The 26,139-nt window shown below is 33.6% G+C and overlaps 3 protein-coding genes across 4 annotated transcripts; 2 read left to right on the top strand and 1 right to left on the bottom strand.

Moving 5' to 3' along the window:
• The first annotated feature begins 72 nt into the window (after positions 1 to 72).
• On the top strand, positions 73 to 4,853 carry LOC105153606 (ADP/ATP translocase-like). Of its 2 annotated transcripts, none has more exons than XM_087406384.1 (4): positions 73 to 2,080; positions 2,302 to 2,440; positions 2,879 to 3,110; positions 3,170 to 4,853. In XM_087406384.1, exons 1-4 carry the CDS (start codon positions 1,927 to 1,929, stop codon positions 3,431 to 3,433), a joined length of 789 nt encoding a protein of 262 aa, XP_087262510.1. In that variant the 5' UTR covers positions 73 to 1,926; the 3' UTR covers positions 3,434 to 4,853. The 2 variants fall into 2 exon arrangements, with proteins under 2 accessions (XP_087262510.1, XP_011066844.1); XM_011068542.2 differs by having other exon boundaries at positions 2,182 to 2,440.
• Positions 3,893 to 6,292, bottom strand: LOC105153605 (Uncharacterized protein). The gene is made up of 5 exons (XM_011068541.2): positions 6,040 to 6,292; positions 5,853 to 5,968; positions 4,841 to 4,955; positions 4,627 to 4,767; positions 3,893 to 4,206 (listed from the first exon to the last, which is right to left on the bottom strand). The coding sequence occupies exons 1-5, from the start codon at positions 6,100 to 6,102 to the stop codon at positions 4,057 to 4,059; spliced, it is 585 nt and encodes a 194-aa protein (XP_011066843.1). The 5' UTR covers positions 6,103 to 6,292; the 3' UTR covers positions 3,893 to 4,056.
• A 1,097-nt stretch (positions 6,293 to 7,389) lies between these two features.
• On the top strand, positions 7,390 to 26,054 carry Bsg (immunoglobulin domain-containing protein Bsg). Its single transcript, XM_011068540.2, has 5 exons — positions 7,390 to 7,931; positions 21,583 to 21,846; positions 23,395 to 23,643; positions 23,838 to 24,285; positions 24,800 to 26,054. Exons 1-5 carry the CDS (start codon positions 7,856 to 7,858, stop codon positions 24,843 to 24,845), a joined length of 1,083 nt encoding a protein of 360 aa, XP_011066842.1. The 5' UTR covers positions 7,390 to 7,855; the 3' UTR covers positions 24,846 to 26,054.
• Positions 26,055 to 26,139: the final 85 nt, after the last annotated feature.

Raw genomic sequence — 26,139 nt, 5'->3', positions numbered from 1 at the left:
TTTAACTAACTCTTTGTTTCTTTCTAAGAATTAGAAAAAGACGAAGAACAAATTAAACCAAATTTAAAGTTTTAATCTGCGTTGGTAGAAATGGGCATAAGACCAATGTAAATTAACTTTAATCTCGCTAAAAGCACCTACAGTTTAACGTCGATTCCGAACGATGATTTTATTTAGAGAAGTGTACTTGGTAAGGGTACTCTCGGTGATTTGCTATTGCCTGCCGAGAGAAACTACGAGCGTTTGAAAATTTTTCAGTTTTGCCTGGGATCGAGAATCCAGAATTTCTGGTATAGCAATCTCGTGCTCTGCCTGCTACGCCACGCTCGTATTCGAAATTATTTTATTACAAGGAGAATATTCGACAAATGGGAAATTATAATCATATAGTATCGAATAGTATAAAAGGCACAAAGTCCTGCCTGACAAAAAAATCTGCAACTTAAAACGGATAAAACGCTAACGTCTAAAAGTTGATCACGCAACCACCCAATTTAAAAATGAAGAAATCTCTTCAGCTATCTCCGATATCACAAGAGGTAAATGGCAATAATAAATAAGTATATATTTAAATATAATACGCAAGATCTTTTGCAATGTATTAGGAATTTACATTATATTTTAGAAGCTGACTGGAACAACAGTAAGAAATGAAAATGATAATTTTTTGCATCTAAAAATGCATTACAATTCCGTCTTATTTACGTGTAATACGTAATAATTTGTGTATCAAAAATTTAGTTAATTTTAATATAACATATTAGTAATGATTTAAAAATTGTTTTTAGATAGAGAAAACAAAAAATCTAAAAGTGGAAAATTGTGAAACTGAATGATTGCGCTTTACAAAAATAAAGATTTCATACAAAGGTAAAATTGTATTTATAAATTAAAATTTAACTATACATATACTATGCATATACTTTGTTAATATTATATATTGTATAATAATAAAAATTAAATAATAGATATTCTATGTATACATATTCTATGTATAATATATTTTATATGTACTTTTTCTCATTTTTCTACAAAAAACTCATTTTTCTTAATTTTTTGTGTACATTTACTGTTCATAAATTCAGAAACGTTTGCAATTGTCTCGCATTTTACAAAATTTAAATATCTCGAGTCTAAATCTAAATAGACTTACTATTGCGATAATGGTAATAAAAAATATTTTTTATTGCAATTTTTTTTTCTAATCCAGAAAAATTTTTCTAATTCGAAAAATTATGAAAAAATCAGTAATTTTCAATCAAGAAATATTTTTTTTAATTCACTAAGTTTATAATTGTCAATGTTTAAGTGAAAATTAAGTGACTAACTTCATGTTTTTTTTGACAATATCTTTTCAACATTATTCACTTCAAATTATTGAAAGGTTCTCATTAGCGAATGACACACTCACTTACATCGGCCACTGCTCATGATAACTTTTCACTGCTTTATTAATGAGAATATTTTATTTCTATATTATTTATAAATTGGCCAATTAGCGATGTGCGCTATCGGAACCCTTCCAAATTATTTTAGATTTTTAATAAACGTCAATGACGTCAGATAAAAAATTGAAAATATGAAATTTTCTCAATTTTTTGCGCAAATAGTAAATTAAACCGAAATTGAAGTTAATCTTCATTCATAGAAATGGACATTAGGGTATTTTCAAAGAATTTCCAATTGTTTTAAGCAATGTTTCTAGCAGACTGACGAAACAAATGACGTCAAGTAGCATAGTAGTTCTGACATTACATTTCATTTCCATGACAGATAATGCAAAAATATGTAATATTTCGATATTAACGTTTAAAAACATACGGAAAATAAATAAAAATATGCAAATGTTTCGTGATTTTAATACGATCCGCATGATGGACTGTTAATATCTTAGAATCTGTTGATTTTTGGCAACCCCCGAGAAAAATGGATATGTACAAATCTTTTCTGTTAGATTTTATAGCAGGCGGTTTGTCCGCAGCGATTGCGAAGACAGCGGTTGCTCCTCTAGAAAGAGTGAAGTTGTTGCTGCAAGTGCAGCATGCCTCGAAGCAAATTAGACCTGAACAACAATACAAGGGTAATTACAATGGTTACACCGTTTTGATGCATCGCGTAAGAAATGATCTCCATTCTTCGTTCGTTAATTTCTCATTCTTACGTTCATTGAACTTTTATCAGGTATGGTAGACGCACTTGTACGTATACCTCGGGAAACAGGATTCTTTAGTTTCTACAGAGGCAATCTCGCTAATGTTCTACGATATTTTCCGACTCAAGCGCTTAATTTTGCATTTAAAGATAAATTTAAGGTCATTTTTCTGGGAAACGTACCGCCAGATGCTTTCTGGCGACAGTTCATTGGAAATCTAGCTGCTGGCGGTGCTGCTGGTGCGACGTCGCTTGTATTTGTGTATCCGCTTGACCTTGCCCGTACCAGGTACATTTTACATGCACATAGAATATTACAAAGCTTAATTATATGTTATTCATACTTTTATATAAATTTTCATGATGTTTTATAAATAAAAACAATAATGATAAATTTGGTTACTTGTACTATAGATAGTGCACATTAAAGGCCGTTTTGTAAGTATCTAAATATTATACAATGATATAATATAATAAACTTTGACAATGAAGTAATTGTATATTCTATTAAATAACATATATATTAAATAACGTGAATACCATTATTGAATATTTAATCGTTTAATATATTTATATGCTTTTACATTTAACTTTGTTAATTTCACATACAATTTTTTACACTAATCTAATGTAACGCAAATGGCACAATTTGCTAAAAAAAAAATTAACAATATTGTGGCACAGTTAAATTTTAAGATAGTCTGCATAGGACAGTGTAATTTTTTAGATTAGCTGTCGATGTTGGAAAAGGTGCGAAACGAGAATTTAAAGGTATAAATGACTGTATAATGAAGATTTTTAAATCGGATGGATTTATTGGACTTTATCGTGGCTTCAATGTCAGCGTGCAAGGAATCGTTATATATCGTGCAACGTACTTCGGATTTTATGATACTGTGAGGGGTATGCTAGCCGACCCGAAGAGCACACCATTATACATGAATTTTATAATCGCCGAGGTAAAAAGAGATCTTCTTTCTGCAATAATTGTTTATTATGTAAGTGTCATTCTTTGTAGATAGTAACAACGTTAGCGGGTATCGTATCCTATCCTTTCGATACAGTTAGAAGACGAATGATGATGCAATCAGGGCGAAAAAAGGTTGACATAATGTACAAAAATACACTCGATTGTTGGATAAAAATAACAAAAAACGAAGGTCCCAAAGCTTTCTTCAAAGGTGCATTCTCCAATATTCTTCGTGGCACCGGTGGTGCTCTCGTCTTAACGTTATACGATGCAATCAAAGATTGGCTTGAGAAAACGATCTTGAAAGACTGAAAACCTTAGGAATTTAGTAAGTCTTATTGCAACATATAAAAGCTTGTCTTATAAAATATATACGATTAAGATGCGTTCGAATTTTATACATAATTATCTGAAGATTTTCAGATAAGTGCATATAATAAATAATATGATTAAAAAGATTCTATAAAATATATAAAAATTTGCTTTTTTTTGTTTTCATAGTTAAAAAAACTCTTTTGAAAAATCGTGGTGCAAAAATTATCGGAACTAGTTTTATAGTGATATAATTTATATATTAAATTTTTCTGCACATATAGAATAAATATTATCAGAAATATTCACAATTACTTAAAATTATAAAATCTCTGAATATATATATATATATATATATATATATATATATATGTGTGTATATATATATATATAGTTTTCATTTATATTAATCGTGACAGTACTGGATAGAATTTTATGAAAATAAATAATTGTCAAAAATAGTCGCTAACATTTAATGTTACTTTATTATTGTAACAAATTATATTTTTACAAACTATTCGCGAGAGGTTTACTTCGAAAGGATCGTCGACGAATAAATTGTCGTCACATTTAGAAGTATTCTGTTTGGATATTTTACATATTTAGGAAACAGACTGTTTGACTTAATTCAGCATAGTATGACGATCGTAAATATTCCGCCTCTGTTCTCGAACTTGTCGCTTCCACTTGTCCTGCTGGTGTCCAACACGATTCAAAACATTGCCCCTTTCTCCCATTGGGTGAGACGTACCAGGTGCGAGAGATGAATCATCCTTTGTAAAATAAAAAAAGAAAACATATATCATACAGATAATTATGTATAAGTATAGTGTTTAGTTGTTAAATGTTACATTTATTTTACATATTCGAACGCAATAAATTTGGTCACTTGCATTATAGATTACTAAGAGATTACTAGTATACATTACAGTATACTAAGAGTTGCTATAATATGAAATTAGTAAAGTTAAATGTAAAACCATAAATATTTTGAACGATAAAATATCTAATGATATATCACATTGTTTGACAGAATATACATGTATTATTTCCATATTTCACAGTTGATTATATTATGCTACTGTATTTAAATACTTTATATAAAGCAATTTTTAATGTGAACTAATCCAATGTAATGCGAGTGATCGTACTATCATTATTGGAGAGAAAAATAAAATTGATGATATATTTACTTCTTCATTATTATGTTCATGATAACCGATATTTGCTGACGCTTTGTGTATCCGTTTGTTAAGCAGTGGATCCAGACAAATTAGGAATAACATATAAATTACTAACAATGAGATAACCCATATAACTATTATCACCACGATCTGCAATATAAATTCTTCTGTTAAATGGTCTATAAAATGATGATATGAAGTTTGTCAATGAAGAAATAAATACCTTAATAATAGTAGTGTTCCTGTTTTCATATTTGCAGTCGCATCGTGAGCAAAATACCTCTTCCTTGCCTTTTATTTGGTCACCAAGTTTCGGCAGAACAACACTTTCACATTTGCTACAAATTAGATGTGTATTATGATTATATTATATTGATGAAAATTAAGAAGTAAATTATGGAAGCTTTCCAACAAAGGACATAAGCAATACAAAGTGATATAATGTTCAATACACTGCTTTTCAACAATGATACAACACTGATAAATACAACCAAAAAGCTGAGTTGAAGCTCTTGTGTTAAATATACCAATTATTTAAAAAACAAATTTCAGTGTACTGTAAAAATTTGGCAGTTCTGTTTAAACAATAAATAACTTTACATAATGCTTCTTTTTTGACACTGTTTAATTGTGACTTCTAGCTGAAAAACTCAGTTGCATAGATAGGGCCTTATTAATTTATATAAAATATTGGATTTGTTTTCTAGCAAGGAATATAGATAACATAGGATGTTTTCCATTTAGAGACACAAATCGACACAAACATCATTCTATCTTTTTTGACATTCAGTGAATAGCAATGGTAGAATAACACTTGTGTCGATTTATGCCACCAAATAAAAAGAATCTACAATGTAACACAGAGTATTATTTCATTCTTGTGTGCCACTTAAATAAAAATGAAATAATTACTGTCTTTTGCTGGAAAGCACTAATAAGCTACAATGTAGATCAAGCTATATTGTTAATTATCTACATTGTGCTCTTCGCTTCCTGTTTCCTGTTTCCTGTTTTTACTTCTTGCCTTTTTGTCTTTTATCAGTTTTTTTGTTTCCTGTTGCCCAAGATAAAAGTCAACAAACTTCGAAAAGACGAGAAACATGTGAAAAGAAATGTCATTATCAATAAAACGGTTGCAAAGAAAACAACATGAGGTAAAAAACAAGAAATAGAAAGTAAAGAACATATTGTAGATGAGATGATTTAATCTCTTGTTGGAAGACACCAATAATTACCATTGTAATGGTGGTACATTTATAATGTATGTAAGACGTTCGGTCGACTGCGTCGTATTTATAACGGAAGAAAGGCTCGGACAGATGCACTTGCACCTCTTGTCATCATATTGCGCCTAAAATCATTCACAGTCGTTAAATATACCAGTGAACTGGATTTAATTCAACCGTAAAAAAGCATTCTAACCTCAGATTGCTGTGACAAGCAGGCGAGAACGATTATCGCAACAGGAAAAATGTACTTCAACATTGTGTTCTCCTCATTAGTAAAAAGAAACGGAAATTTTGCAGATCTTTGTTGCAATCGTGCACGATTTTACGTGACAGCGATTATCGATGTACGAAATTCTTCATCCGAAACATAATGCGCCAAGTTGTCAAACACAGATCTCGTTCGTTTTGTTGCGTTTTATCAAGGGATTTAAACTTGAACTAGGGGATTTAAATGTAAAATAATCTTTACGCCTCCAATTTTAGCGTCATCTGTCGATGACTCTAAAAACTGAGTCTATAAAACCGAACAAGTCGATTACGAAGAGCAAGACCAATCACATCACAGAATTTTATTTTTGCACAATAAAAGGAACTGTGTATTCCACAATACATGATTTCTGATAGGTTGAAATTCTTATTCTCTGTTCTCTGTTTCCTGTTCCTTTTATTGTGCGGAGTCCCTTACAACACTTGCAAAACTTTTTCTGCTGAACGCAGCCATTGGCAGAAACAGACGTAACTTCAAGTTAAATCGCCTCAAATTTCTTGTGAATTTTAAAGACCGTGTGAATTAAGCTTAAAAGGATCGCGAGTCGCTGCAGAGAGCGCAACCGTAGAAACCGTAGAATTCGCACAGTTAAAGTGCAGTCACAATAAAAGGAGAACAAAGAATGAAAAATAATAATTCCAGCCTATCAGAAACCGTGTATTCCGGTGTATCCGATATCTGGTAGGTTGAAATCTTTATTCCTTATTTCTAATTCCTTATTTCTTCTATTGTGATTTGCACCTTTATCGGAAAAAGAGAAAATGGCAAAGTGGAGGGGAAGTCGATTGGCGCGTGACAGAACGAGACGGATATTTGCGTGGTGGAGGAGGAGGAAGAGGCCCCGAGCAGAAGACAACGATCGCCATTTTTCTTCTGACGTTGCCGCAGTTAGTATAGCTGCTGTGGCTCGCGCTGTGTTTATCCGTTATAGTGATCTGTGTGCCTTTCTCTCTTCCCCCCTCTGTCACTTCCAAAAGGTGAATCGACAACGGTAACGTGGAGAAGGAGAGATAGAGGAAGAAGAAGAAGGAGAAGGCGGTGGTGGAGGGAGCGACGACGACGACGGAGCGGCGACGACGGCGACGACGACGGCGGCGACGGCACCTGGACGGTTACTGTGTAGTGCGCATTAAGATAAGAGTACAGAGATAACGATAAGACGAACGATCAAACGTCAGTGATAGATCGTGACGGCAACGGCAGCGGCGATATCGGTGGCGGAGGAAGAGGAGGAGGAGGAGGAGGAGGTGGAGGTGGAGGAGGAGGAGGTGGTGGAGGTGGAGGAGGAGGAAGAGGAAGAAGAAGAAGAAGAGAAAGAAGAGGAGGAGGTGGAGCAACAGCAGCAGCAGTAGCAGCAGCAGCGGTGTGACGGGCGCTTTCGCGCGAACTATCCAATCGTCTGTTGCGCACAATCGGTGCGGAAAGAGAGTTCGCGGTTTTAACGGACCATCCGAGAATATTGACGAGGTGACGGCCACGGGAAGTCGCGGTGGTAACGACAACGGTAAGGACAAGGACGACGGGGACGACAACGACGACACGCTATACCTGTGTACGACGGCCCATCAACGCGGCAACAAGCATCATCGCTCGTCCAGGTGCCGCGTAGGTTCCTCTCTCGCTCCGCAACGACGACGACGACGACGAGGTGGGGCATCGTGCTCGTCGTTGGTTATCGTATTGCCGTGCACGGTGCACACGGTCACGCGCCACCGCGTACGTCGGCAGCAGCGCCACCGGGATGGAGAGGCGAGCCGCTTTTGTGCTGCTGGGGATGCTATATTTAGCGGTGGGCACCCTCGTCACGGTCCAGGCAGGTGAGTCCCTCTCCTTCTCTCTCTCTCTCTCTCTCTCTCTCTCTCTCACTCTTCCTTCTCTTCGAACACACATACAAACTGGACTTTCTAGCGCACTTTTCGATCAGCGACTCGCGACAACCATACGACTGATACGACCCGAGTTCGCGCACGCGACGACTCACATCTTTCCTGCGACTCCTGGTGTATCATCATTCCTTACAAGACGCCGAATTCAATCAAGGTTTCCCAATCATTCCACTCCCATTTAATTTCACCCGAACCTCCGTTCGAGGATGACGAGGAGACTTCACGTTAGAATACGATTCGCTCCTTTCCTGCGACTCTTGGTGTATCATCGTCCTCGACCTGCCGAGTCCAGTCAGAGTCTTCCGATTATCTCGTTCCTGCTTTGACTCACCCGATTCTCCATCCGAGGACAAGGAGACTTCATTTTAGAATACGGATTCCGTCGCGGTCGATAATGGATGACTCACGCGGCACAGTGATTAGTATATAGTTGACGCTAATTGATGTTTACATGATGATTGGACAAGTAACTCCGAGACAAAGTAACGGTAACGATGACCCCAGCTGTGAAAGATTTGCTCCGAAAAACTTGCCAACTTGCTTGGATCGGCTGTTGCAAAGATACCTTGGGTTATCCTTCTAGAAGTGATATATTCGATTTTTTAAATAATAATTTTACATCGTTGACGATGTTTCATCAATAGATTGCAATACGTTGAAAGCCTGTATGTCTGTCAATGAGAGAAATTCTATCGCACTTGGCGATATAAAACTCGGAACATTCAATCGGCGTCACTGCTTTTTGATCACGGTCGTCCTTCATCGATTGGACAAACTATAAGTCAACCACTTTTCGTAATACGGTCAACGATAAACCTGAAATTTCTCCTAAACTGTGTTCAAGGATGAACGGTCGATTGACTCACAATGATGCTCATTAAGACCGAATTTGATTTGCGTGACAGACAGATTTAATTAAACACGAGTTAACGATTCGCCGCCGCCTCTCGGCTCTCACGGTTGTAATACAAAGGTAATACGTTATTAATCGTGCCAAGGTGGTGAATGACGACGGCTTAAAAGTCAAAGCGTGTTTAAATGCGCTCCGGAACTTTAAAATCAAAGTCATTGTTGCAATGAAATTCAAATACGCCTCGATGAAATATCGTCCTTAATTCCTATAATTTTGATCCTACAAATTTTTTCTCAGATAAAACTGTCTCTTTACACTCGAAAAATATAGTGGTAACAACTATAAAGATAGCAATCATACAAGTTTTATATTATGTAGAATTAATGTATATCACATTTGCATGTTACTATTACTCGAGTAATATTCGTAGTTATTAATTGCTGACGTAAAATGCTGTAGAATCGCTAGTTTATGATACTTGGAGATGGTACTTGACCTTTTAGAGTCAGAGAGCCATTGAGAGCAGAAATATTAGTTAAATCCGATTTTAAAGTTCAGTTGTTAAAACCGAATTTAACTAGCGTTTATACGATAGCTTACGTTAGCATTAATAATAACTGCGGATGTTGCCAAATCTGATTAATAATTATATGTATTCATATATATATAGTTAAATTATTTTGTAGTTATTGCAATCATAAAACAGTTTATTTAATTATGTACATTAATTCTATATAAAATTTATCGATATAAATATATAGTTACATATATATATATATATATATATAAGTTCATAATATATGCTTGTAGATATAAAACTATACAGTTGTCACCACTATATGGTTGCCACTAGCATGTCCTTTTCTTTAAAGTTTAAATATAACAATCGCGTATAGTATACGCGACTATTTCAGGTGCTCCTATTGAGAAGTTGAATTGAATTGTTGAAGAAAACGAAGCTTTATTCGGGATTAAATACGACCGACTGTCATCGATCGTTACTCTTCTATTTCACATCCGAACTTGCACGACATGTACGTGAAAGGGAAGAAAGACAAAGTCTAGCGCTGAGTGTATGATGAGAATATCCTACGATTCTAGATACGAAAATGGAACATCTTGGGTCGCGTTTCTCGCACGACGTGGATTATAAACTTCTGTTTAACCTGAAGACAACAGACGTGTTACGTGATTGCAGAGAGAAATCGCAATATTTGTTATCTCGAGTACATTTTATTTTACAGTCTTTGTATCTCTATCATGTGGATTTTGTCCGTAGATTAGATTGCTCGTTCGACGATAATATAATAACTGCACGATTTTCGTAGTTTGCTCAATAAAGTTTTGACATTATTTGGAACTGCCCGAACTCTTGGAAGTTTTGAGGATCTTTTAGACCAATTTCTACCAACGTAGATTAACTTCAATCTTAATTTAATTTATTTTTTTACCTATTTGATGAGCATTGGAGTACTTTTGTGCAATTATTTATTGAATTTTACGGAGTAAAAATAACTTTTCTACTTTTAGTTTCTCCTCTCCGTAAAAACCTGTACCTGTAGTCTGAATCTCCTCATTCTAATTATTATCGTGATAATTCAAGTTAAAGAAAGTCAAACAATCTGAGACAAAATGCAGATATAAATCAGTCTTTTACGCAATAGATATTTTTTTGTTTATATGGAGATAACATTTCTAGTTTTATCACGTAAGGCTATTAAACTGATATACGCGTCGAGTATTTGCTTTTTCAACGTGATTTCGTCGAGCCGTAAACTGAAAACTTTGTGCGGTTCGTGTTTACGGACACACGTAAACAGCGGATTTTCTACGATCTTTTTTCGCAGGCCAGTAATATTTACGATTCTACCTCTCGATGTGTCTATCAGAACGAAATACCCACAATTCGAGCATTTGAGGTTTCGCCTTGAAGAAACTTCCGTGCGATGAAATCGAAAGTTTGATTTTCATATAACACGTGTTGATCACTCACACAAAATGTAGCATGCGATCGCACGTTAAACGTGCGAAAATGAATGACAATAGATCTTTCTTTTCTCCTTCCTCATAGCAGTGACGAGTAAGATACCTTAAAATGATACAGATACACAAATTAAAATATACATATATAGTATACAGATTACCTATTAGATACTTCAAAAGTACCTCAGATATCAAATCTATATCTATTTCACGATGTTGATGCAATATTCGTAATGTTGCGATTCAACGTTCCTGAGATATTGATTTAACATTATGTGTTTGCATGAGAAATGTATATAAGGCCTAATGATTGCTGAGAAAGCAACTTCGTAATTGCGTGAAATTCCTTAATATGATTACTTTCAGTCTTTGGTTCCTCATGGATCTAAATATACAGAGAGAATTATCCTTTAAAATTTATCCTGAAAATATAGTAGTTGTGGTACAATACAATTTTTAAAGATTTTTACTATGCATTTCAGTAAAATTAATCAAATTTATTTTATACTTTATTGTAGTTTTATTAATGAATAAGAGAGATTTACATTAAAATTCCTTGAAATACAACATTGTCCCATGACTATCATATTTTCAGGATAAACTCTAAGAAAAAATTCTCTCTTGTATGAATCAATCATATCGAAGAGTTTTACACACTTGAAAAACTGCTTTCTCTGTTGAACTTTATAGCTAATGACGCAATAGTACTGACAGTATGTTTCCTGAATGATTCGAATATTGCGTGTGTATGCAGATCTATAAGCATGGAGTATAGAGAATAGAAGGCCGAACTACATGGACGAAGCCGTCAAAAAGCGGCCATCTGATCAAAAGTGGCCATCTGAATTAGTTCGATCGAGATGTCGCTTTCGTTCCACCACACCTAAAGTCACTAGAGTACAAAGTACCGCAAACTGCCGCCATTTTGGCCTCATGACGTGCGGTTATTCAAAACTTTAGCCTTTTTTGCTGCGGTTTTTGCAATTTTCAACACAGCAATCTGTATGGATTTCAGACGTTTTAACAGAATCAGGTTAGGATAGCACTTCGACGCCATTTTGGCATTCAAATGCTAATTCAGTGAATTTTCTCATCGATACTTTGTTCTAGTGACTTTAACCACACCGTTCTTTTATTTTACATGAAGAATGTTCCATTCTTCATGCAGTTTTAATTACGATTTACGTCTTTCTGTTACCGTCAGAGCATGATGTCAAAGAATAACGTCTCTATTCTTAGGTTATGTGTGTTCAGTTATGTGTGCGTATATGAGAGGAGTTTTACGATTCGAACGCCGCCTACTGAGCACCACCAATACCAATTCAGAAACCTGACCATACTTTTCAAAGCTTAGCTCGGCTTCCTATTCTCTATATACTCCATATCTATAAGGCACTTAATAATTAGATAAAAAGTGAAAAACATGTTCTTCAAAAAGAACATGTTTTTTTTTCACATTCTAAAATATCAGTATGGATTTAATATCATGCGATACATAATTCTTACCATGTTAGGTAAAGGTAATTAATATTAACAACATGGTATGGATTTAAAATTCCAATATTCAGATTCTGTAACTCTTAACGACAGATCAGTATCGCTATGTTGTTGTTACATATTTATTTAGATACATATATCTATAAGCTACCATATTCTGTCCCGAAATATGTTTCGTTTGAGAGAATTACTTAAGGAAGGAAGAAGATAAAAGAAATGTTCCTTTAGGAGCTTTTTATCTCCACAGAGACTATCTTTGAGGTGTAAAGCGATGGTTTTTAAACTACCTTTGAAGTATAAAGGATCTTTAAGTAAACGTACGACGACGGATATATCAATAGATGTTTCTTCGTGTATCACAGCAGACACATTTGAAATTTTAACGATGAGATCCAGCAACGGACAAACGAAAGTTTTCATGCGGAGGCGTCAACGGGGGGCGTTTATTAACGTAATTTGCGGTTTGTTGGATATCTCGCGGCAAGGCGTCGCTTTCTAGGTCGCTTTAATGAGAGTTATCGACACTGACGGGACGCGTTCTAAAAAAGTTTAGTCGATAATGCTGCAACTGTGCATCCTCGCGAGTCACGGCATGCTGCGCCCATCGCAAGTCCATCGTACACGCTCCTTTGGCATAATTCTAATCGATCTTTATTTCCCAGAATTCGGTAATTTGAAAGTTCGTAATTTCATTATTCCATCGTTTCTTCATAATTTAATTTGTAATAATAGAATAGAATTATATAACATAATATAGCTATGTTATGTTAATAATAATAGATATTAGAATAATATATTAGGTGTTGGAATTAATTCGTAGCGTTTTTAATGAAAGAATGTTATTTATTTCACATGAGCATTAAAAAATACATTAATGAAAGTACTTCCCATCACTTGTAAAACGCTACGAATTAATTCCAACACCTAATATAATAACAGATATTCTCTCTGTTGTAAATAATGATTAAAATAATAACGTCTCTCATATCGACCCTCACATTGTTTCTGTTTACGGTTGTTAACTTGGCATTAATCTGTTGAATATTAACATTTCAGAGTGTTAATTATGCATGCATCGATCGGCTCTATCAACGTTTGGTATTTAAAGTTACATTATCGCTTAGTGTTTTTTTTAAATATTTCTATTAGATAATTTTGTTAGAACACACTTGATTTTTATGTGTGTTTAACCATTAGTTATCTTCAGCATATAAAAGAACATTTGTCTAACGTATGATGTTTTTGACATGAAGAATGTATTATTCGCATTTGTTACAGCTTAAAAATAAAGATTTCCAGAAAATGAATTTGAATGTTTTAAATCATTAAAATTTATAATATTAATTTTGAAATACAATTTTTGGTGTAATAACTAATTATAGAAGTACATTCTTTTAAAGTATTTTTTTTTTTCTATAAGCAATTTCCAGAATTACAATTTTTTTAGTTATATCGTCGTTGTGGCAAATAAGCGACATGTTAATCATTTTCATTAAACATTTCTTTAAAAAAGAATATAAAAATGAAGCTTGAGGAAAGAATAAAAGAATTTTTTATCAGGTCTTCTTTGATCCTATATTGGTGGGATTATCTTGTTGGATCTTTTTCTAATCTTTTTCTAACCGGAGGTGAAGAGCGTTTTTTTTCCTTTTTTTATCGATGATAATAATATAATCGATGCGGTAGCAACTGGGTACGTCATCGTGCGAACGTTACTTTCACGACGAAGAAGAACTCGCGAGGTGCCGTTGCCAAGGTTCTCTGTCGTATCCGATTCCGCATGCATGCGCTCATAGTAGTGTAAAATATATCGTGATGTTTCATAACGAATGATTGCGACAATTGCATTAATACGTTCTGAGGTTTTCGGGACCCCAGTGAAGCTTCGAAACTCTATTATCAATAGAATTAGTAAATAATAATCATTCCGAAGTTTTGTTGTACTTCTTCTCTCTCTCTCTCTCTCTCTCTCTCTCTCTCTCTCTCTCTTTTTCTAGATAACATAAAGTCCAAATTCGGAATACATATTTAAAAAAGATATCTTTGCAAGATCAGTCTAAAAGATGTCTTATGAAAAGAACAGTTTTCCTAAAATATCTAAAAATTTACTGGATACAGATCTGAATACAATGTATTGGATTATTAAAATAAATAGGACGTTATCTGAATTGATTGTTAGAATGTCAAAGTTTACAATATTATTTCAATTGTATTTCCTACATAATTATTTTTTGATAGTTCGACAAAATTATTTTTTTCATGCAATAATGTATTATAATCCCTGCAAAGATTGAAAGATTAAAAATTTATACTTTTTGTAAAAATGAATACATAGATATGAAACAATTCAATGTTTTCATTTTATAGTTTGAATGAGATTTTTCTCATTTCATTTCAGTTATTTTCTAAAAACATGTTTACTTCTGATAAATAATTTTTGATTCTAAATCGTTGCCCAACTTTTTGTATTCCTTTCAAATAATAATATTAAAAAATTATAATTTTTTTCATAATTTTTCATTTTATTAAAAAATATGTATAATACACTTTTAAAGATTTTATATTCTGATTTTAGATGACTTTATTGTCTGGTATTATGATTATACTTCTGAATGACAGAGAGAGAATAGACATATTTTAATTCTCCTTTAAGAATATAAAAAATTCAATCACAATATGATTGCTTTCTCGAGCACTACGATGAAAAGCTTAACGGATATCTCAGAAAATCCCCGTGTGGTAATATACGAAAAATAAATGTATATCTAGGGAAATCGCGATGTGAAAAGCGAGAGCCGCGCGTCACGCGGTGGATACGCGACCGGGTCGAGGTGGAGGATGACGACGATGGTGAACTATTCGTGCGCCGCGGTGACTTTCGTTGTGCAACGATCGACCCTGTTTTCCGTTCACCCAGAAAACTCGACTCGTTTCCCGCGAATGGTAACCCATATCTGGTATCTGGCCGCCGAAGGGATCATTATAGATATTAGCCCTGATGTACACGACGCGCGGACGTTAACGTTGGTGGGAGAAGGAAAACGTGTTGGACGAATGTCGCCTTTTTGCCTCTGATTGCTTGTCTGCGATTGCATGCCAGACGCATGAGAACGCTAAAAAGTTAACTCCGAATAGCTTGCGTGGTCTGCCTATTTTTACATTTATAAACCGCGAGACACAGCGAATCATAATGTGACTCCCGAATCGAGTTGGAATCGGCATTGGAAAATATAATAATTACCGCGATTTCCCGCGTGAACACTTTATAATTACCAAGAGGTTTGTGGAAGATGGGATGCTTGAAATCTTCAGAATCTTCAGAAATTTTTACACTTGAAATAAGATAAATATATAAAAAATAATAAATATAGCAAGTTTCTGGGGCAAATGAGAGTTAAGCGCATTTAATAAAACGCACACACATTGAGACGATTCTTATTAAAAAAATTAATGAACGGAATTACAAACTTTGTGGATTCTCTTTAGGCCATTCTGAATGAACAACTTACAAATTGAACAAATTGAGATTGATATATTGAGATATTGTCTTAGATCGATATATTAAGATAAATATACATTCGGGCGTTGAAAAGAAAGAAAGCGAAGATACTGCGAGCGTAAAAAGCGCACAAGATAAATCTAAGGTCAAGTTGTAGACTCTACAGAATTTGCGCACATCTTTGAAAGACTGTTAGTGCTCTGCACTTGGATGATACTCGGAAGAAGTCGGAGAGGATTAAAGGGGGTCAACAAACTTGACCCAGAAGTTGACAAGAATTTTCGAATCTTAATTCTCCGGAGCTGACAGAATTATATATCTTTGCCAAAGATGTCAAACAGTTCAATTTTCTTTACGTTACATCTGTAAATTTGGATTGTTCTTATTAAAATAAAAAACTTAGCAGTTATTCTTTTTTTCACACGAGTTATGCCATTTTAATTCCTTCAAATTAATTAGTGTTATTTAATTAATAAACATAAATTAAATGAATCTTCCAGATCCAGCATAAATAAAATTGTGTTACAGATTTTGACTTCGGAGGGCAAGAATTAATGAAATATATAAATAAGGATGAAATATATAAACGGAATAAGGACACACATTCGTTGTATTTAAGAATGATAAGAAGTAATATAAGGAAAAAATAAAATTAAGAATATTGAAAATATCAGCTCGTCCTCTCCTAATAGCTCTTATTTTACTTTTTCTTATTATTTCAAGAATTAATAAATTTCTTTTTTATTTTATCCTCGAAAATATACTACTATAAATTTTATTCAAGAGATAGTATTCTCTTATTTGTTTTCGTAATAACTCTTCTGACTAGCTCATGATATCTAGCCACTATGTCTGGGTGATCATAAAACGTCTCTATTCTTGAACATCAGACGAGAATTACGTCTCATCCTGCAAGGATACATCTATTTTTATGGTTTCCCAACGTAACAGATCCCATAATTTCGCAACGTATTCGAAACACAGAAGAGGCCATGTTCAAGATTATATCTTTTAAAACGAGAAGGCGAGTCTAGGAATATACCCTGAAAGTGTGTCACATATTGCCTTGATTATCCCACTCAAAAATGCAACACTGTGCGACATGGAATTTCAGCCAGCAAAATCGAGATGGTTGCAAGCTGAGAAAGAGACATGTTTTCGTTTCGCGAGTATTTGTCGTTCATTCATAACTAACGGCAGACAAGCGCAAGATAAAACGGAATGCGAAAAATATCTCTGACTGAAAACAAAATTACAGGAATTATACCAAGCTATCAGTTTTTCTCTCCAGTGAGAAAAATTCTTCGCGTGCAAGCTGCGCCTGATACAGTCACGCGTTTAGAATGCGAATTGTGACTATCTATACATTCGAAGGATACGTCCTTCGATGGTAGAACTCAACTCGCCTGAAATGTCATTCACCTAAAATTCAATCGTTTATTCCAGAATCGCGTCACGCACGATTCTTTCTCGGAATTCTTTCCATTCGATCCGAGCTCAACAAACGTCCAGCTAAGAATTCTTATTTGCAATGAATAAAAAATCCGATTAGATCCTTCGACGTTTCAATCGACAGATATTTTATTTTCTGGCTCGTGAACCTTGTGTGTGTGGATTTTCAACTGCGTGGTACCATCGTGAAAGCGGGCTTAAAATAACATTCGTAGTTTATTGATTTTCCCGGAGTTACTATGCCCCGCCAATTCGCATTTGAACATGTCAGTCCGCCGAACAATCGGGATAATTTCCCTCTCTGTCGTCGGATTCCACTGGATTTTGCTTTGGAAGAACAAAGGAAAAAAATCAGAATATGTTTAACGATTACGACCAACGGCTGAAGTATTCAACGAATTAATATTAGCTCAGTTAGCAAAACATATTATGGTTTAGTTATCACTTACGATCTATGGCTACGATGGACTGTATTCGTCAGGTATAAAAGCAACCGAGAAGATTTATTATGAATACGAAGAATTGATTTACGGTGAAATCAAATGACGTGCGAATATTGACTTAAAGTATCGAGCTTCATGGGCTTCGTAATTTTTTGAACGAATATACTGAAGTATAAGTAACAAATTTAAACAATATAATTCAAGTCTGAAGGAAAAATCATGCGATCAGATAAAGATTAAATCCAATTTAAATCCAAAAATTTAATCCAAATTAAAAATTAATAATGTCTGAATTTATTACTCTAACAATTATTATATGATTATTTTTTATTTTCTAAGAATCTAATTTTTCGAAACGTATTCAATTTTATTTTTATCACTACATAAGTTTATAAGCTTCTGAAATATTAAAATATTGTTTAAACTCTATACTGTAAAAATTAAAATAGACGTTGAACGCGGCTGCGGGTAATTTTTTGCGATGAAAATAATTGAACAATAGAATAGAACGTCGAATGATTTGTTCTCGGAATTTTTCCTCGTTTATTAGACAGTTCTCTGACGTTCACGTGTCAGTTATTAGTGTGTTGAATCTTCAATCGAGATGAATTTTGCCTTAATCTATTCGATTGACGTTAATAACGCCGTCAATATTTATTTTGACTACACAGAGCCTATCTTGCCGCGACTCGAAAATAACGATTTGCGTTCTGAGTCATATTCTCACTGGCTGTGCTAGACCGTGCTTTGTCACTATTTATCACTGTGAAACTACTGTGACGTATATGTATGCGTATACGTCACGACATTGATATAATTCTGTTGATTCGTGACCAACGCATGATACTTCTGTTATTGAAAGTAGAATTTCGCTCGAATTGTCCATCCAAAAGCCCTCGATTTGTGTATATTAAGTTACTTAAAACTTGGAACAACCATTATTGAGATCCGATAATCTTGATTTGACACAACTCATCGAACTTGCTTAAAGGAGGCACGGTAGTGTCGCTTGACTTAGCACCGAGATTGTTGTGTCTCCAGATAAATATTACTTACATAAAATTACAAATATTATTTATATAAATATTACTATGTACTTATAATTTAATTTGAAGGAATCAACAAGAAATTTTAGCAACGAGAAAACGAATTAACAAAGAATCGCAAAAATAACAAAAAGTCAATAGAAATTAATCTTTCTTACAAATATAATAATATCTTTTATCTTCAGTATCGCGTAATAAATAAATAAATAAATTGTTTAGAAACTGAATTTGACAAGGTTTTGATACTAAATTACGAAAGAACACTTCATGGAAATAACAAAGCACGTGCGGAAAGAATGCTTTTGCTGAAGTGCGTATCTAAAAATTTAGCTAGATATAAATGAATATAATTGAATCTGAAAATAATTTTGTTTTAGATTATCAAAATAATTACGTATAACGCTTAAACGTTGCTGACAATGTTCCAAAAAGTTTTAATTTTCTAATAACTTAGTTTCAGCGTTCTACATAATTATTTGATGGTTCAAACAAAATTGTTTTCAGATATTTCTGTATCTAGCAAAACCAGTTCCTTCCATCTATAATTCAAATATCAAATATATTCATATATTAAAGTAAAATTTCATACAAAGCTGTAATTGATATAAAATTAATTTCTTTATGCGTGCTTATATGTTGTTCGAGGAAATAATTCATAAAAGTAATTCATTCGCAAAACTTGCGAGTTGTTCATAAATACAATTAGCTAATTGTCTTTCTCGCGAAAAAATTCCGGTTTACATTGCGGTATACTCACGAGAATAATTAACTGATTATATACGTGCGATCGATAGTTTGTACCGACGGCTAAGAGCCGAGAGAAACTGTTTTCGCACCAAACGCTCTGAAATGTAAACATGCGTAAACACGCGTTCCCTGCGTACGCGGACGATCGATATTTCAGATCGTTCTCTCTCGCATTCGAGACAAGAACAAATATTTCTGCCACACCTATGTTCTGCACGTCTTTCACATAAGTTTTTCAGAGTTCAACCCGCGCTGCAGGTATAACGTTGCGAGTTTTGAAATTTTTTTTTAAAACAGAAATGAACTGATTGATTCCTTTGACTTGGGAGTCGGAATACTTAATATTGACAGATTTGACTAAAACAAAGAAACGCTTAACTATTACTCTGAGTAAAATTTGATCAATATTATCTGAACACAGAACTGCGGAATTACAAATGGTTACAAAAGTTGCTAAAATAATGGTGCATTTATCTACGATAAAGACTCTTCGGCATTTTATCTTGTCTTTTATCCAACGCGAGCTAAATACTTACTTTCGAGGATCGTCATGTGCAAGGTTAACCATTTACGCGAATATCAGTTTTATTCTGCGTGACTATAACTTTTTTCTTAGTCATGTAGAGAATAATGGGTGATGAATTTTCTTTGAAACGGCGAGCTTGCGCAATGGTAATTTTTTTTTTTACTAATAAAGAGAGATGTAATTATTTAACGCAATAATTATTTATAAGAACATGTTATCTTTATCTCGTTATCGCTCGTTATCTTTATTATAAAAAACTTTAAATTTATAAATTCATAATTCTATATTTCATTTCGTTGTCCAATGTGCTAATTGTTAGATTAATTTAAAATAACTTGGCAATGGTTTTCTTTGCCATTTCTAAATTTTTTACGATTTATGACAGGAATTTGACTGATAAATTGACTTATATTGATTAATATTGACTTATATTGACTGATAAATTGACTGATAAATTGACTTATATTGACTGATAATTGACTTATGTTGACTGATAAATTGACTTAATTAAATATAAGGAATTATTACATCATCACAGTTCTTCATACTTTCCTGACTTATAAATAAATTTGAACATTTTCTTCCTCAATAAAAATGATGTATAAGACCGATTTAGGATTGAGATGAAAATAATAAAAAAAAAAGATTAGACTCTGAAAATTTTTTATCTAGATATGAGTCTAGATATATTTTTTTGGAGCATTTGATGATTTTAATGCCGTATTATTGTTCTAGAATTCAGTTGTTGCATACACAAAATTTTTAAATAACTATAACTAAAAATAACTATAAAAATATAAAAGTAAAAATATAGTACAATGATTAAAGTGATAGTGATCTCATAGATATACATTACTATGATTATTTGAACGATTTTATGTAGTACTCCGATTTTAAAAATTAAATAAAAGTTTCATATTGTTATTGAATTAACGCTGATTTTGTTATATATTGGAGTTATATTTATATATATTTAAATTTAAATTAGAGAGATAATTCGAAATGTCTTCAACTATTTTTGAATAGATATTACATCGCCTCAATAATTAAAATTTAGAATACATACAATTATACCCATACATACAATTATAATCAGTATACAAGAAAACAGTGTCAATTTTACTAATGAAGTATTATTTGTTAACAATATATCGCTTGATTAGCTTTTAAAATCGGAGTAAGATATCTATTATTTAAACAATTATTAACGATATTATTTAAATTTATTAAACAATTTAACGATGAAAAAAATAAATTCTATTCATTATTTATAATTCTGTATTATTACAGTTAATACAACGGTTTTACAGTAAGAAACACATTTTTTATTCGATGCAAAGTAAAAAGACTTGTTTTTTTTTATTTCTAATTTAAGATAATTAAGCAATTTTTTGTTTGCTATTCCTAATTTTATAAAGAAAACTTGCAAATTTATTTGATTGATACATCGATTTAATTAAATTAAAAATAAAAATATTTTGTCACAGTTTTAACTTGTATGTAAATTTGAATGGTTTTTTTTTTTTTCAATAAAAGTGCAATATACGGGACCGACGATCGTGCGCGAGGGACAACCTTGGAACATCGAATGCAGCGATTTGAAGGACGATGATCTCGTTAGATGGACCAGGAATGGTCAGACGTTGGAACCTGAATTGTCCAGTGGTCAGCTAGTCGTCTTTTCAAAGACCGACGCCGGCAGCAGCAAGCTCTCGGCGTCCCAGGCGACTGAGAGTCACGAAGGAGATTACAAATGCACCTCCGACAGTCCGGAGTCTTTCCACCTGTCATTATACTTTGGTTCGTAATGTTATGTTGTTTATGAGACGTCATTATTTTGATAAATTATACTCTAATCGCCTGAAAACTCTATCAGTCAGAAAATTCTACTATAAAGTTCTTTCGACCCTGTTCTTTTGTATCCTGTACACATTTACGTCAGCATTTTTTCCCTGTACGCGACAATGTGACACGCTTTTATCACTGTTTCCATTAAGAAGATTAGTATATTTCGCTATTACATCTACACATGGACTTATGCTTGTTCTCATCAATGTAATGTAATGTGACTTTAATCTCTGTTCAACTTACTCTTCATCTTTTTCTAATTCTTAGAACTTTATAAAAAAATGAAGATTATAAGTTTAATCAAAATTAAAGTTGATCTACATTAGTGGAAACGAGTATCAATATTTTATTATCACGTTTTGTTACATATGTGTTTATTGTAGATTGATCGAGTTTGATAAACAGTTAAATATCGATTATCGATTAAATTAATAAGTCAAGTATTTACACCTCTACGAAGATACGTGGCCTATATCTGAAATCTTTTCCCAATATGTGATAATATCTGATAACTGATATTCTGCCTCGAAATAAACTGCCAGTTATTACTTTATTGCGTGTACAATTATTATTTTATTCACTTTTCTTCTCAATGTATTCTCCGACAAATTCATGAATATTGTCTTCATGAATGTACTATTCATTGAGCATATTGTATTAAAACTAGTAACGTTAATTATCATCTACATGCAAACGCTAAGAACATGAAAGATTTATATTGATTACGTAATAATAATATATATCTGATTATTATAGGCTATTCAAATCGTCCTTGTATTTATAAATAATTAATTATCCATGTTGTTTAGAATTATATGTACATGAAATTCTTACGAAAAAAATCGTTACTATCATTATATTAATCATATGTCTTATAAGATAATCACTATGTCTTACGTCATACTTTATTAGATAACAAAATTAGATTTTAATTTTGTAATCGATATTGTATATATATATATATATGCAACAAATACTTTATGTTTGAAAATTAGCAAAGTTAATGAAAAATATAATAACGCATGATTTCGGACAATTCACGTAGAGATGAATGAATTTATTTTAAAACCGAATGAATTGTTCGCGTCTTTTCAGTTGCTGTGTTTTTTTAGCTATTATTATAAAATATTTAGGACGACCTGCGCGCGCGCGCGCATCCTAAAAATATAACGGCAATAGTAGTTGCCGACATTATTCATGTATAATATTATAATGTCTGAATAATTTATAAAAAAATTATAAATTAATTCTTTTATTATGTCATACACGGAAAATATAAAGATAGAATTTTAATATAAGTTAAAAATAATTAATAGAATAATAATTAATAATAATTAATAATTAATAATAATTAATAATAAAAATAATTAATAGAATTTTAATTTTTTAAATCTTTGCACAGCAACATTTACACATTATACATTATTTTCTTTCTTTGACATCGTAATTGCATGGTTATAAATAATGATATACCGAAAAACGTCTTCTTGTTTGGCACAGATATTAAGATTAGAGTACTTACGGCCAGAGACATACCTTTGGTGCTCGAATGTGCAAACAGAAGCGCCGGCGATAAAGTGCAATGGTTGAAAGACAAGACACCGTTAAGCACAGCGTTTGCTGGTAACGAAGATATCATCAAGATTGATAATGAGACTGGCAGCCTGGAAATTTTAAAGGATAAGGAGGAAGCTCATGGAAATTATACTTGTAAAGCGGCTAACTCCACAATCGAATACAGAGTCGTACGTGAGTACTCTGCTACAATGTTTCTAGATTTATAGAAATATTGTTAGAAGCAAGCGGCTTACGCTGGAAACATTATATGAATTTAGTCGTCACTGTCAAGGTATCTACTTTAAGAAAAGAGAAAACAAGGTTTTTTTTAAGGATATTTTACCAGAAGAAGTTTTGATTTCACATTGGATGCTCTAAAATTTCAGCAAGGCCAATAGCGCATCTGGCTGAATCTACCAGTGTGGTGGAGGGTGAAAAGCTACACTTGGTGTGCAGCAGTCTCCGGCAGACCCCCGGCGTAAAGATATACTGGACCTTCGGGGAACAAAATTATACGCGCAGCAAGGGTCGCGTGAAGATTACCAAAGACCCAGAGAGGGGTATTTATGGCGCCGTTCTGATTGTCGACAACATCGAGATGAACGATCGCGGTAATATTATCTGCAGAATGTCGTACAACTGGTCTGATCCCGTATTAGAACATTCATCGGAGGCCAAGACATTCCTCAGGGTGAAGGACAAGCTTGCTGCACTCTGGCCCTTCTTAGGCATTTGTGCAGAGGTTGTTGTTCTATGCGCTATTATCTTAGTGTACGAAAAGAAGCGGAACAAAGCTGAACTTGAAGAATCCGATACCGATCAAAGTCCTGATACGTAAGTGTGTTTTAGAATTTGATTATCTTTTTTCCTTATAATATCTTATTATTTTATGAAATGTAGAATTACGATTTTGTATTTCTGTTTGACAGACATTCATTATCATCCAGTTTTTGAACCTAGTCCTAATAATGAATTCTCGGAGTGGTATGTTCCTTTATACGAGTCCTTCCCATCCGATTTACCTCCAATACTACAGTTCCAATTCACCAACAGCATCCATTTTAAGTCTACCTCGGATAAATTTCAGAAAAAAATATACTATAAAATCGGCTCCAACTTGGCTAAATTATTTATCTCAATTGTTTACAAAAGAAAAAACAGATGAGGATTATTTCAATTTTATTCTACTTCTTTATAAATCTGCTTATTTATATTATTTATAAAATGTGACAAATTATTGTATATTAATGATGAACGCTTTATATTTATATGTTTTATATATGCTTATTCTTTATATATCCTCGTAATTACTATTTCGCCTGATATTCTGTTTTCATTAAATTTATAGCAAACCGACACCTAACAAGGAATCCGATGTCAGACAGAGGAAGTGAAACAGCAAGTAAATATTATAAATTAGAACGATACAAGTTGGAGAACGGGTCGCCATGTGTAGAAAGCTGTAATGGAAATCTGTAAAGACAACGGAACACGGCTTTTGAATGAGAGAGAGAAAGATGTGTCGTCATAAATGTGGAATAAACACTGCAAAATGGACAGCAGCGAGCTTGAGTGGGCCATTCATAGTGCGCATCTGTGTGAAAACAGGCGTGTGCAGCAGACGCGTACAGAGCAAGATCACACAAGTTACTAACAAATTAAATTAAGCCTTATTACGGGGGTGTTCACTCCGATTTATCAGATGTTCGCCTGTTCGTATTCTTTAACTACACTGCTTTAACCAAGAAATGTGTCGAGTTATGTACAAGTGCCGATGATGACACGAGTGCGTGCCAGAGAATGGAGGGTATGCGTGTGTGTGTGTGTGTGTGTGTGTGTGTGCATGTGCATGTGCGTATGTATGTGTGTATGAGAAAGAGAGAATAAGAGAGAGAGAGAGAGAGAGAGAGAGAGAGAGAGAGAGAGACAGAGAAATAATGCATGTATGAGTTAACAAGTAAACAGACCGATAGATTGAAAAAAAGCAGAGATAAAATGCAGAAATAAAATGGCGTACCCACCGAGCGCAAATACATGCGCGATTATGTATAATTTCTTACAAAACGCTTCGAAGTGCATTCTAACAAGCACCATAGTTCAGTCACGCGTTTACTCGTCACATACATCGCTCTATTGTCCCGGGCGGCGTTTGCATTCGTGTTCGTGGGTATGCCACATATTAGATTGCGTAGAACTCGTTTCTCAAACTTCGCACGTGTGACCGAAGAAAAAAACTTTATGGTAGAGCCGAACATATGTGCTCGATGCTAGTTATGTAATAATAGGAACGCGGGCAGTGCGTGCCACAATTGACTTCCGGATATATGCTCGCGTACTTTTAGAGATCGCAAGAGAGAGAGAGAGAGAGAGAGAGGGGGGGGGGGGGAAGGGAGGGAAGAAAATGAAAGAGGAGAGAAAGTTTATCTTTGGCGTCGCCTTATATTCCATCGCTCATGAAGGTATCCCGGAAGTCTGGCTGCACGCGACGCCGTTGTTAATGACATTAATGTAATTAATACTGTAATATTATTGCCATCGTTACTACTGCTGCTACATCTATCGTTATTATAATTATTACAAGTATTATATCGTTAATTTTATCATTCTATTGTAATAATTTATAATCCGTACCAACACGATTCTCTATATCCACAATATCGTCATTGTCACAGGCATTACAATTTTTAT

The sequence above is a fragment of the Acromyrmex echinatior genome, chromosome 5 (genome assembly GCF_024713525.1).
Source record: "Acromyrmex echinatior isolate Ae372 chromosome 5, ASM2471352v2, whole genome shotgun sequence".
NCBI lineage: Eukaryota > Metazoa > Arthropoda > Insecta > Hymenoptera > Formicidae > Acromyrmex > Acromyrmex echinatior.
The sequence above is the reverse complement of the archived record's forward strand: the minus strand, read 5'-3'. Positions and strand labels throughout refer to the sequence as shown.

Bases quoted from the DNA above. Each gene is read 5' to 3' on its own strand.
- LOC105153605 (XM_011068541.2), bottom strand. From the start codon at position 6,102: ATGTTGAAGTACATTTTTCCTGTTGCGATAATCGTTCTCGCCTGCTTG. The intron at 5,969-6,039 runs GTTAGAATGCTT...GAATGATTTTAG, and splicing joins GCTTGTCACAGCAATCTGAG to GCGCAATATGATGACAAGAG. The intron at 4,956-5,852 runs GTAATTATTGGT...TCTAATTTGTAG, and splicing joins AATGTACCACCATTACAATG to CAAATGTGAAAGTGTTGTTC.
- LOC105153606 (XM_011068542.2), top strand. From the start codon at position 1,927: ATGGATATGTACAAATCTTTTCTGTTAGATTTTATAGCAGGCGGTTTG. The intron at 2,441-2,878 runs GTACATTTTACA...GTAATTTTTTAG, and splicing joins CTTGACCTTGCCCGTACCAG to ATTAGCTGTCGATGTTGGAA. The intron at 3,111-3,169 runs GTAAAAAGAGAT...CATTCTTTGTAG, and splicing joins TGAATTTTATAATCGCCGAG to ATAGTAACAACGTTAGCGGG.
- Bsg (XM_011068540.2), top strand. From the start codon at position 7,856: ATGGAGAGGCGAGCCGCTTTTGTGCTGCTGGGGATGCTATATTTAGCG. The intron at 7,932-21,582 runs GTGAGTCCCTCT...TTTCAATAAAAG, and splicing joins CCTCGTCACGGTCCAGGCAG to TGCAATATACGGGACCGACG. The intron at 24,286-24,799 runs GTAAGTGTGTTT...TTAAATTTATAG, and splicing joins ACCGATCAAAGTCCTGATAC to CAAACCGACACCTAACAAGG.